The 12882-nt window shown below is 34.0% G+C and overlaps 1 protein-coding gene and 1 non-coding gene across 9 annotated transcripts in view; one reads left to right on the top strand and one right to left on the bottom strand.

The window, feature by feature from the left end:
* The window catches only part of BCL2L13 (BCL2 like 13), an 85546-nt gene that overhangs the window by 6198 nt on the left and 66466 nt on the right, over nucleotides 1-12882 (top strand). For all 8 annotated transcript variants that reach the window (XM_016125629.2, XM_036236855.1, XM_016125640.2 and 5 more), the window contains exon 2: nucleotides 3677-3844. In XM_016125629.2, the coding sequence (XP_015981115.1) occupies nucleotides 3727-3844 (118 nt within the window). In that variant the 5' untranslated portion in view covers nucleotides 3677-3726. The remainder of the gene's footprint in view (nucleotides 1-3676; nucleotides 3845-12882) is intronic.
* On the bottom strand, nucleotides 2279-2397 carry LOC118614364. Its single transcript, XR_004956023.1, has one exon. It is a non-coding gene; the product is annotated as a 5S ribosomal RNA (ribosomal RNA).

The raw sequence follows: 12882 nt of genomic DNA, 5'->3' as shown, positions 1-12882 counted from the left end.
CATTGAATTAGTTAACAAATCTTCAGACTTTTTTTTTTTATTTTTTTTATCCATTACCTTTGCCTTTCTGGTGTTCTTGCTGTAGTTCATGCCTTCATACTCTCTTGTTTAGAGTCACCTAATATTCTCCTAACTTGTGTCTTTGTTTTCTGTCTTCATTCTATCTTCCACACCAACTCCAGTTTGATTTTTCTAAAATACTGTATAATCTGTTAATATGCTCTCTTGCTTAAAACACTCCAGTGATTCCTGATGGTTTTCTACAATAGTTTTTAGCCTGTTTTTCATCATGACCTAATTTGTGAATCTAATGAAAGAGAGTGTTTTTCTCTCCAGAAAAAAAATGCCCATGCATACAGAATTTGCATACAGTTCATCTATGGACATGATTAAAAAAATTTCTGGCTTATAGGATAAAACCAAGCTTCCTACCATCCCATAACATACAAGGCACGCCAAATGCTGACTCCTACTGAGCCCCATTCATAACAAATTCCTTAATTTTTGTATTATTCCATGCAGTTTCAAAATGCTTCTATGCCTTTTCCTGATCTTCTTTACACCTAAAGTTCATCCCTCTCCTATTGCCCAGAGAGTTCAATTAGTGAATACCTATTCATGTTTCAAGATTGGCTCAGGTTTTTATAAGGCCTTTCCTGATTTCTACTTCCTTTTTTTAATTCCCCAAAGAGACTTCTCTGTTTCCTCTTTTGGGTGGCTTTCTCCCACTCTGTAGATACTGACTTGTATCATAAAACTTTATTATTCTTACTTGTTTATGTATTTTTGTTTACTTGACTGAAAACTCCTGAGGACAGGTGATTTATCTTAGTCATGTTTGTTCCTCATGCCTATAGAGTACCTTGTATCTTAAGATGCGTTTTGAACACAAAAAATTGTCAGAAAGCATTGTCTTATATTTTAGTAGCTGTAATTACTAAGTCTACATGTGGACTTTGCTGAATTTTTCTGAACTGTAAATTTAGTCTAGAAATCTTCTAGAACGTAGTGTATTATAATTGTTGGGGAACTGTCTTAGAAATTTTAAGAAAAGTAGGTTCTAGTTAGGTCTTGGTTGCAAACAACACAAAGTGATTCTAGCATACTTAAGCAGAAAGGAGCTTATGGAAAGGTTATTGGGTATCTCATAGAATGGATGGGCAGCTGGAAAATTAGGCTTGAGAAATAGGCAGGAACCAAGGGAGACTCTGCTGCATACTCAGCCAGGGTCAGGCCACAGGAATAGAATAGTTAGGACTCTGTTACTGGATCTGCACTACTGCCTCTGCTGAACTCATACCACTGCCACCCTTTCTGTGAATTACCTTTAGATATCTTTCCAGATTCTAAATCCTAGGTGGGAGCCTCTGACTTGGCTAACCCTATTTGAATCCTAGATGCTGTGGACCAGAACAAGAGAGAAAATATCTAGGCCATTTTAGCTTTTGTAGTGGGAGATTTATTTTTTGCTATGATAGACACTGGAGATGCTCCATAGGTAGGAAATTGGGGTTGGAAGGCAGGCAGGCAAAAAGTGAAATAAAAGGCGAATGTTGAGACACAAGGAAGAAAGCTATGTGAAGACAGAGACAAGAGTTTGGAGTTATGTCACAGGCAAGGAGTACCAGAAGCAAACATAAGCTAAATGGGGCAAGTAAGGATTCTCCCTGAAAGCTTTCAGAGGAAGCCCTGCTGACACCTTGATTTTGGACTTTTTGCTTCTAGGTATTTGACAGTAAAATTTCTCTTGATTTAAGCCAAAAAAAGAACAAATGTTCATTACAGCTCTGCTGCTAGCTAATACCTGGTTTATGGGCCTTAGAAAATTTACTTTTACAGGTTTCTCCTTTTTATTTGTAAATTGGAAATACTATCATTTCACTATTAAATGCTAACAGTGTACAAGTATGATCAAATATTTTAAGCTATTTGAGAGCGAAGCACCCTGTAAGAATACAAAGCATGTGGCTCTTATTCCTGTGATGTAAGCTGTAATACTTCCCTTTCTTTGGAGTATGTGTTAATAATTTTGAAATAACTTTTGAAGTTTATAGGAACTTCTAAAGCTGAACAGGGTAGTCCAAAGCCTATTGTTTGATTTATTGGATATTTTGATGTAATTTGGTTGCATTGCCTTCCCGGAAGGTAGAAACAATAGGAACTTTTTTTCTTTCTTTCTTTTTTTTTTTTTTTAAATCAAGGCAACCCTTGGTTGACCTCACAGATTGCAAGGACCCTGTCAGTTTATAATCCCTTATTTTTAATTTTTTATATTTTACACCTACAGCACCTGGTCTTCCTAGGTGGTCTCCCATCCAAGTACTAACCAGGCCCGACCCTGCTTAGCTTCCAAGATCAGATGGGATTGGGCTTGTTCAGGGTGGCATGGCTGTAGACACCATAGGAACTTTTAAATGTTGAACTAATATTTCTTTTGATAGTCTAAGTAAATACTGATGTTAATAGCAACCATAAATACATTTTTTATGAAGATGGTATTTAACCATTCACAGCAGATTTAGATGTTATCCCTTTTTATCTCTTTATATAGCCACTCTTATTTTGTGTATTTCAAGCTTCGCATGTGTTTTTTCATTTTTTGTCATTGTCTTATTTTTGACATTTTTCTTAGTTTGCTTATTTCAGATCTTAAATTTTGTCAAAATTGCCTCTTATTGTTAGTTAACCTGAACCTCTTTTTCTTTTACGGAGTATTTCTCGAGATCTTAAAGTAGTCCATATTATTGTTTTAAGTAGAAAATAGTTATTGGAAACCTCTTAACAAGACATTTTGGTTGGAAACAGCTATTGAGATACATAGTAAAGGTCAAAAGGTACAGATTTTCAGTTATAAAATAAATCATTCATGGGGCTATAATGTACAGCATGGTAACTATAGTTATAATACTGTATTGCATATTTGAAAGTTGCCAAGAAAGTAGATCTTAAAAAAGAGAAAAGGTACATGGTAGGTAAAACAGCTTCTGAGTCCAGGTGAAGAAGTGAGAGTTGTAGTTGTATTGATTAGGAAACAAGTTAGGATGCCTAATGAAGAGATTCAGAATAAAAGCACTTAAATAACTGTCCAGAGGGTAGTGGTCCAGGTTGGCTAGGTGGCTCTGCTCCATATGCTCATTCAGGAACCCTTGTTACTTCTGTCATATTTCTTCACCATCCTCTAAAGCCGTGGGCTTGTTTGCATGTCAAAGCTAGGTGTCTGTCATATTCACACCTCAAACCAAAGAAAGGAGGGAAGAGGAAGTCTTTAAGGAGAGACCTACAAATTGCAGAAGTGCTGATATTCCTGTGGCTGTGACTAATCATATGACACATTAGTTGCAAAGGAGACTTGGAATTATAATCAACAGCTGTGTGGGAAGCTTTATTAGTAAAAGAAAAAAGAGAACATATACTGTGGGGGGAGGGTGAGGTGGGAGCATAGCTAGTGTTGCCACATAAGTGAATATAGAGAAACTACAGAGAGAGGAAATTTGCTTTTGATCTTAACTCTGAATAAATAAATTCCCAATTGTAAGTAAATGCAAGTTATATTTTTAAGATTACTGAGAAGAAAAGTATGAAAAATATTTTCATATTTAGTTGGATAATTGGAATCTGGGAAAATTTACTGGGATGTAATAAACTTTAAACTGAAAAAATACTTTTATGTTTTTAGGTTTTACACATCTGTTAGTAGACCTTTTTGGATCTCTGCCACCCAACTCAATGGCGTCCTCTACTGTGCCTCTAGGATTTCACTATGAAACAAAGTATGTTGTTCTCAGCTACTTGGGACTCCTCTCTCAGGAGAAGCTGCAAGAGCAATATCTTCCCTCACTCCAAGGTATTATCTTTGGCTTATGGTGGTTATATTAAGTAGTAGTAATTACTTCATATGTAAAAAGTAAATGTATCTAAGTAACTATATTTATGGTTTATGTGATCAAATACTACTAATCAGCTTTTAAGAAATAACCCCTCTTCTCATCCCCTGAACCATTTCCAGAGGCAACTGATTCAGAATCCAATTCTCAATACAAAGAATTGTGCTAAAAACTATCAGATATAAGAATTCATTCTTTATATCCTTGAAAAAAAGGCAATTTAAGGAAGTTAATTGCATTATAATTTATAATTATGCAATTCTATGTCTTATTAATTATGAACTCTCTAAAGACAGATGAATTTATCAAACAAAGCTTAGAACACTTGTTGGATTCTGAATCAGTTTTCTTCATTAAGATGTAACATCATCATCTCAAATATTCTTTTCCACAGATTTCTAATACAGCCTTGGAGATAATTCTTATTTATCCTCTGTCGTTTTGGCTCAGGAAAGATTAGTGTTGAGAATTCAGAAATGATGAAATCCATTGGTCAATCTAACAGAGGGATGGCAGAAAGTGTCCTAACAATGCTAATTTAAATACTTACGTATAACTAGTGGGTGTGTTCTGTTTTTAAATATTCAATTATATTTTACCTGAAGGTAGGTTGTTATTTTAAACAAAATTATATCAAAATGACTTTTAAAATTCATAAAAGAAAATATACCAAATATCTGATTTGTTATTTCACCAAACACATGGCAACCATTTTATTTTCCTCTAATCTTTTATCAATATACACAGTTTTTCCATAGTTGTAGTCAGTTATTTGTGACCTTTTTTCACTCTATTTTATCTTAAACCATGTTCACATGTTTTCTGTATTTCATCTCCTTTTTTATTCCAATTTTTTTTTTTTAAAGTCAGCGCTGCTATATAATTTTTGGTACATCATTAAGCCTTTTTATCTTGGTCACTAACACTGGTAGTATGACTTTATTTGACAGAGTCAGAGAGGGACTTGTGAGTAAAGAGATTATTATAAGAAATTTTAGTTTAAAATGTTAATAAATGAACATTTAGCAATTTTGATGTAGAGCCAAGGCATTTTTTTTTAACATTTTATTTTTTTATTTTTTTTTCCCCTTCTCTCTCCCTGCAAGGCATTTTTTTGAATATGAGTCTGTTTAGAATTCCATGTCATCTTTCTAGCATAAACCAACCATATCTATTACCTTTAGTTTCCAATTTATATTTATTTCAAATAGAGTGAGAACATAAAGACCCTTATAAAATAATCTGATTAAAGAGTCATTCTAGATTTTTATGATTCCCCAACCCCCCCATTCTTTTATAGTTGTTTCTCTCACCTTTAATCTCAAATGGCATTTTTAAAACAACTTCCTGAAACATCTAATTTAGTTTTTATATAAATATAAAGTCTCTTTGTACGATCATATTTTATTGATGTCTATGATTTTAAATAAATTATACAATTTCCGCAGCAAGTATAACTTTCATAAACAGGTTGGGAGAAAAATAACTAACTCTGGGTAAACATATTACTTATACAGGTATGCTAAAAAGTAGTCTACTAGCTGCATGTGTTCAGCTTGCTGTGGGCATATTCAGTATGCTTAATAGTGAGACTGTAGTGCGTCTCAATTCAAAAAATTACTTCATTGGAGGTTAGTTAAGAGTACTTCTGTATATTGCTTTTTTTAAAAAAATCATTTGCTTTTGCTGAATTATCTAGAGTCAAACTACTGAATCAAAGAGTAATACTGTTTTTATGAGAGATTGCCATTTAAATATGTGGCCTATAGATGGTCATACTATGTAGCATATCTTTATAAATGTTTGCACATTGTCTTAAAAACTAGTTATAACTTCTGAAATGCTGGATCCCATTGTTCTATTTAGACTCAGCAAGCATTTACCATAATAGACTTACTGGGAGGCCAACCAAGTGATTGCATTGGTAGTGATTAATACATAAATGGTTAGAATGCCTGAGGTAGAGACGGGGTCTGTACAACAATTCAGTTTGAGAGGAAGATTCTGGGAATTAATTTTATGAAACACATATGGTTTTTATACTTAAACCTCCTAGAACTCCACAGGTGCCCAAAGTAGACATCCAGACTCAGTTGATTAGAGCAAGACAGCTTATTACTCTAGCCCAGCAAACACCAAGAGTGTTACCATGGTAGCACTAATTCCCCTGTCCCCAAATACCACAGGGTAATTTGATGAGCCAAACTGATGGCATTTCATATAGTAGGTTGTACCAGTTCCCCTTTCCCAGAGAGCGAGCAATTACATTGTAGTCATTTTGACCTACCTAAAGTAAATCATTTTCCCTTTGAGTAGCTATAGAAATGGCTCAGAGTCAGAGGACAGCTAAGTCTTCAATTTTTCACACTAAGCAAGGACATACGGGGATGCCTGGGGCTCATTGCAGGCTTCCACTCCTAACAGTCTACTCCTCAAGATTAAATGTGGTGACATTCAATGAAATCCATTCAGTTTGTCTCATATAACACTTGATTAAAGCTATTATCAACATAATTTAAATTAGCAAGATGAAGCCATTCTGCAGTATTGATCTCAGTATCCACCTAAGGACCCCAGATTCAGCCAGGTGAATAAGTCCCAGAGGGGGACTAGTAGGTCTTTTTTCAGATAACCACTTAGTTTCCTTTTCTTAACATGTATTTATAGATCGTTTCAACTAACCAATAGCATTAATCCAACTCAACAGGAAGTGTTGGCAACCATACTTGTTCAGACAGGATGTAGTCCAAAACTAGTCTATTACCCATTATAATCTATGCAAGGGCATTTAAATTGATATGCTGATTTTCTAGGGCTTGTGCCATCTTATTGGCTGTGGTAGCTAAAGTAAAGGATAGGTTTCTGATTATTATCTGTGGGGCATGAACTCCAATACCAGGGAGTACTTTGCTATATGGAACCAGAAGTCAGTGTATCCCTGGGTAAGACAACCTTTTTTACCTAGGGACCCAAAAATGGGAATGCAGTCTAATGGGTAGTCTCATTCTCTCTTCGAAGTATTATCCAAGGCAGGGTAGCAGGCGTTGTAATTTTAGATTTAGTTCATTAAGAAACATTTCAAGTCTGCAGTGAAAGCTAATTTCCGAAGCTATTCATTATTTGATAATAGTGGTTGAGGGTGGTTCTTCTTGTGGAGAAAAATTTCAGTTTCATTTTTGAGCTAGAAAAATTGCAATAAAACACTACCACTGCTCAGCCATTGAACTGCTGTGTGATAGGATATGTCAGGACATTCCCCTTCAATTTCTGACAAAAATTCATGGAATTTAATAATGATTAAGTTCGTGACAGCAAATAAAATTCACTGTTGAAACTTCTGTTTATTGATACAAGATAGATTCACATATTTTTTTTATAGATGAGTAAGATAGTGAATAACCATAGGTTTTAAATATTTTTAATTTTTGCAATCTTTGTAAATTTGTCTAATTTTTCTGCTTCACACATATTTTTGCCACTATCAATACTTCATCTTAGCAGATTCTACTTTGGGTTGTAGTGAATTAGTGTTTCCCCAATTTCTTTGAAAATATTTTCACTTGTAATTATTCTGTGTAGGCTTATGCCAGTTCTTCAGACACTTCAAGCTCTGCACTGACTCCTTAAATAAACAATGCATGAGCAGTTTTCAGACATCTGTCACTGCATCGAGAGTCAAGGAAAGCCACTCAAAATTTTTTTGCCTTGTATTTCAGTTGATTTTTTACATTGTTCCCCTTGTCTTCAACTCATTGGGCAACTGATCTATCCAAAAAACTAATAAGCTTTTGTTTTATCTGTACACTTTTCTTCAGTAGCTGCAATTGGACATGATCTAATTAACTCAACATTCCTAAACAGCTTTCCTTGCTAACAACTGAGCCACCTAGAAACTTTTTAGTTGCAGCCTCATTTTCATTTTTTTTTTTTTTTTGGAAAAAATAAAAATTAATTCTATACCACAGTAAATACTCAAAATACATGTTTTATCTGCAATATAGTTGAGTAACTCATATGTGCGTATGTGCAGGTTGGGCATGTTTTGTTGAGTTTTACATGTTCAGCTTGTTGTTTCAAGGGGAGAGATCAGGGGACATCTCTCACTCCGTCATGTTTCTGATGTCATTCATTTTCATTTTTATGAAGAAATTCTATGAGATGTTCCATTTTAAATTTCTTAATTTTTCTGACTGTTGCTTTTCCTGTGAGTTGGGAATATTGTGATGAGTGCTTTATAGTCTGGTGATATCAGTGCATGTTTTGTTCTTTTAGCATAGCTATAATGTCATTGTATAATAAATACAATACTTTGCCATCTAATTTGATAACAAAATAATCTATATTCCATTGTGTCTTAAAAGCAGGATATGCAAGCCCACTTCTACTTGTTTTACATGATGGGTATGTATAGGTAAATTTAAAATTGTGGTATGGCATACACGTGGCAATTGAAATGCTGTGTAGTTATAGTTGTGTCACTGCAATTTGTAGTGTGAAGCTATGAGAGCACCACACAAGTCTCTTGAACCTACTCATCTCTACCATTGTAGCAAAAAACAACCATAAATAATACATGAATGAATGAGTATGGTTATATTCCAATTAAATTTTTGTTTATGAAGATTGAATTTCCTATAATTTTTGTATGTCATGAAATACTAATCTTTCGGATTTTTTCAACCATTTAAAAATGTAAAGATCATTCTTAGCTCATGGGCTGTACAAAAGCACGCAGTGGGCCAGTTTGGCCTATGGGTCGTATAGTTTACTGACTCCTGATATTATTACATCAGTGCAAAGAACATTATTTTTCTCATTATTATTAAGGAGCTCATTCCATTTGTGCACAAAACTGCTGGGGTTTTTTATTGTAAGCCCAAATCTGTCACTTCTGTTCTTTAATCATATATCTTTTTTATTAAAATATTTATTTTTAATTGTGTAAGTAAAATATACGTACTTGAAAGTATTTAGACAAGTGAAAAAAGAAAATAAGAAAAAAATCCTATAATCAATCTAGTAACTGAAATTATAAAATGTTAACATTTTTTCCAAACATTTTAATAGATACATATAAATTTGAATTTATGGTTCATAAAAACGAGATTATATATATGCCATTTTGTAATGTTTAAAAAAATTAACAATATATTTGAACATTTGTCTCTGTCAACAAATAAATATTTATAGTCTCCTACAGTAGGACATTTAGGGCATTTACCAATATTTGCTGGTAAGAGATATTCATCAGTCATCTTTGGAGTGGGCACACAACAGTCCTTAAGGTAGCCTGCACATTTCTTAAAAATATTCCAGTTTCCAGTTTCATTAATCGTTCCAAAACATTCCCCTGACTAGTTATAGCCTTACAGGTCTAGGAAAACACTAATAAAACTTTGTGCAATGATAAAAATGTTCTGTATATGCTCTGTCCAATACTGCAGTCACAAGTCACATGTGACAGTTAATGCTTGAAATGTGACTAGTATGACTGAGGAATTTAATTTTTAATTTAATTTTTATTTTAACGTAGAAAACTAAATGTGGCTAGAGGTTGCAATATTAGACACATAGGTCAAGAACTCAGTTTCTTATTTTCTCCTCTAAGCCAGCCCCTATATTTATAGTTTTTGTTAGTGATACCACCTTCTGCCTAGGTTTAAAATATAATAGTCATCTTTTAGCTCTTATCTCTGCTTTCTGACTTCTTTCTTTGTCAGCTGTTACCAGCTGTCCCAATTTTCTGATGATTCTTCCATTATCCTATAGGACTTAAATTATTGCAGATGTCTCATGGTTTTTCTCCTTCATTTTATGTCTTCCTCATACATTTTGCATGTTTCAAGCAGATTTAACTTCTTAACATTGTCTCTTGCATTGAGGACCCATAGTTGCTCCCTTTCTCTTCAAATCTTTCATCGATTTCCATGATCTGGTCCCATTGCCTCTTGTGTCTTGTGTCTGTTATTGCCTTGTACTTTAAACAACCCATACTTATTCCTATCTATATTTTTTCACTCAAGCTGAGCTGCTGCCAAATGGGAGACTCCTGTGATTGTGATTACTAATGCTTACCCATACCTAATTCTTCTCCTTCCTAGATCCATGGGAAAATTATATTTAGGCAGGGCCATATGACTAGTCCTAGCCAGTGAAATATGAGTGTATGTGATTTCTGTCGCTGCTAGACTATGGCATTTAAGAGCCAATGTACCTTCTTCCCATACTTTTTCCATTGCTTTGTACATATATGGACGTAGAAGGGAACATATGTTCTTAACAGCGTAGCTACAATAGGGCAGAACCATCATCAGGCAGAGTTGCTAAGTGACTATATGAAGCAGTCTCCTTGCCGTCCAGTTCTCCAGGTTGCATATGTAACATGAGGGAGAAATAGACCTTTAAATTAAGTTGCTCAAACTCCTGGATTTATTACTACAGCCTTTCTTAATTAACATATCTCCCAAATATACTTGTTAGGGTGACCAACTGTCCAGTTTGCCCAGGATTGAGTAAAACTGGGGACATTCTGAGCAAGCTGGGATAAGTTGATTGTTCTAATACACATTCACACTTCTCCACCTATCCAAATTCCACTAATTTATGTCATTTCTCAATTGTAACATACTCCATGCACCACAAAATCCAGGCCTTTTCAACTCCTGCAATTTACTAAATTTGGTAGGACCTTAGGGATTGTATTGATAAATTTTCTTTCTTACTTAAGCATAGAATTTTTTTCTACCTGAGGAGTTTACCTGCTTTGGCATTTTTATTTTGTTTTCGAAATTTGATTGTTATCCTTATGTTGTTGTCTTATAAGCCCAAATGCTAAGTATTTATACATAAATACAACTAAGTATAGGCTAACATCTTAGAGGGAAAAGTTAGGTTGTCATTGCTGTCTTTGCTATCTATCCTATTTGTTATCTAAAATGTGATACATAACTCACTCCTATGCTATGTTGTTAGAAACCAGATCTTTCATAGCATTCATTGGTGTAATGTGGGTAGGTTTGATTTCAAGTTCATGAAGCAATAAGTGTGAGAAGAAAAGTCTAAAGGAGGTGACTATCGTGACTCAAGATGTTCGTCATATTAAATGTCTTAAATTTTTTTCCTGAGTCATGTGCTGTGTACAGACTTCTTCATAAATAGTAAGCTCTATACTTTTCCAGAACTAGTTAACCTTTCTAGACTAGGTTAGTTTGTGCTGAATATATTTAATCCTGTTCATCCAGCTGACTTGCATATTAGATGCTAAGTAATAACTTGTGTTATGTTCAACTTTACACATATGTAGTAATATAGAACACCTTGATGCTATAGTAATTAATATGGATTTAGTAATAAGATATTTCTCAGGTTAGGAAAGAAACTTCATGTTTGTTAATTAATAATGTGACTATCAAATACATATAGTTGTGATACTGATTTGTTATTTGTTCAACCATTAAACAGTAACTCCTCATTTTCCCTTCCTCCCTCCACCCCCAGGCAACCACTATTCTACTTTCTCTATGAGTTTGACTATTGTAGGCACCTCATGTGAGTGGAATTATACAGTATTTGTCCTTTTCTTTTTGCCTCATTTTGCTTAGCATGTCTTGAAGGTCCATCCATGTTGTAGCGTGTATCAGAATTTCATTCCTTTTTAAGGCTGAATGATATTCCATTGTATGCATGTAGCACATTTTCTTTATTCACTATTAGTGGACATTTGTGTTATTTCTACCTTTTGGCCATTGTGACTAATGCTGCTATAAATATGGGCATACACATATCTGTCTGGGTCTCTGCTCTCTGCTTTCAGTTCTTTTGGGTGTGTATTGCTGGATCACATGGTAATACTATGTTTAATTTTTTGAGGAATTATCATACTTTTTTTCACAGTAGGTACACCATTTCACATTCCCATCAGCAGTGCACAGGGGTTCCAGTTTCTCTACATTTTCTCCAATAGTTAGTTGTTGTTTTCTAATTCTTTTTAATTTTTATAATAGTCATCCTAATGTATATGAAGTGGTATCCTTGTGGTAGCTCATATCTTTTTATTGTATAGATGTACCATAGTTTGTTTATCCATTCGCTTATTGTAGAATATCTTGGTTGCTTCCAAGTTTTGGCAGTTATGAATAAAGCTGTTAAACATTTGTGTGCAAGTTTTTGTGCAGATGTAAGTTTTCAACTTATTTGAGTAAATACCAAGAGGCACGATTGCTGGATGATATGATAAGAGTACGTTTAGTTTGTAAGAAACTACCAAGGTAGTTCCTTCCATTCCTTCCAGGATGTATGAGGGTTCCAATTTCTCTACATCTTTGCCAAACTTAACTATTGTATTTTTCACTAGAGCTATATCACACTGGATGTACATTGGTATTGAATTGTGGTTTTAATTTGCATTTCCCTAATGGTTAATGATGTTAAACATCTTTTCATGTTCTTATTGGCCATTTGTATATTTGGAGAAATGTATATTCATATCCTTTGCCCTTTTTTGTTGTTTTTATTTTTTATATTTTCCTTTACTCATTTAAGAAAAAGTTTTCTTTCTATTGTTGAGTTGTAAGAATTTATTATATATTTTGGATACCAGACCCTTATCAGACATATGATTCTAGATATTCTATTCTGTAATTTTTCTTTTCACTGTACTGGTAGTGTCCTTTGACAATAAAAATATTTTTAGTTTTTCCGAAGTCCAGTTATCTGTATTTTCTTTGATTTTTAAGTGTCATGCACATTTTTACCTGTGTTTTATCTCTTTTAGCCCTTAAATTTGATCCATTTTGAATTAATTTTTGTATATTTTAATGTGCCCCCCTTTGGTGGAACTATAGATTTAGTAACTATGTTGTTTTGAATAGTCTAGTCCATGCAACTATTCAAAATTTGTTAATCTGATATTCACTTTGAAATATTGAGTGTATTTCAGGGCTGGAATATGGTTATGCTGACTCACCTGACTCTTATTTGACAATGAGGTGGGTGGGAT

Source organism: Rousettus aegyptiacus, unplaced genomic scaffold (genome assembly GCF_014176215.1).
Source record: "Rousettus aegyptiacus isolate mRouAeg1 unplaced genomic scaffold, mRouAeg1.p scaffold_m13_p_2, whole genome shotgun sequence".
NCBI classification, from domain to species: Eukaryota; Metazoa; Chordata; class Mammalia; order Chiroptera; family Pteropodidae; genus Rousettus; species Rousettus aegyptiacus.
Note: the sequence above shows the minus strand (reverse complement) of the source record. Positions and strands in the feature narration are given on the sequence as shown.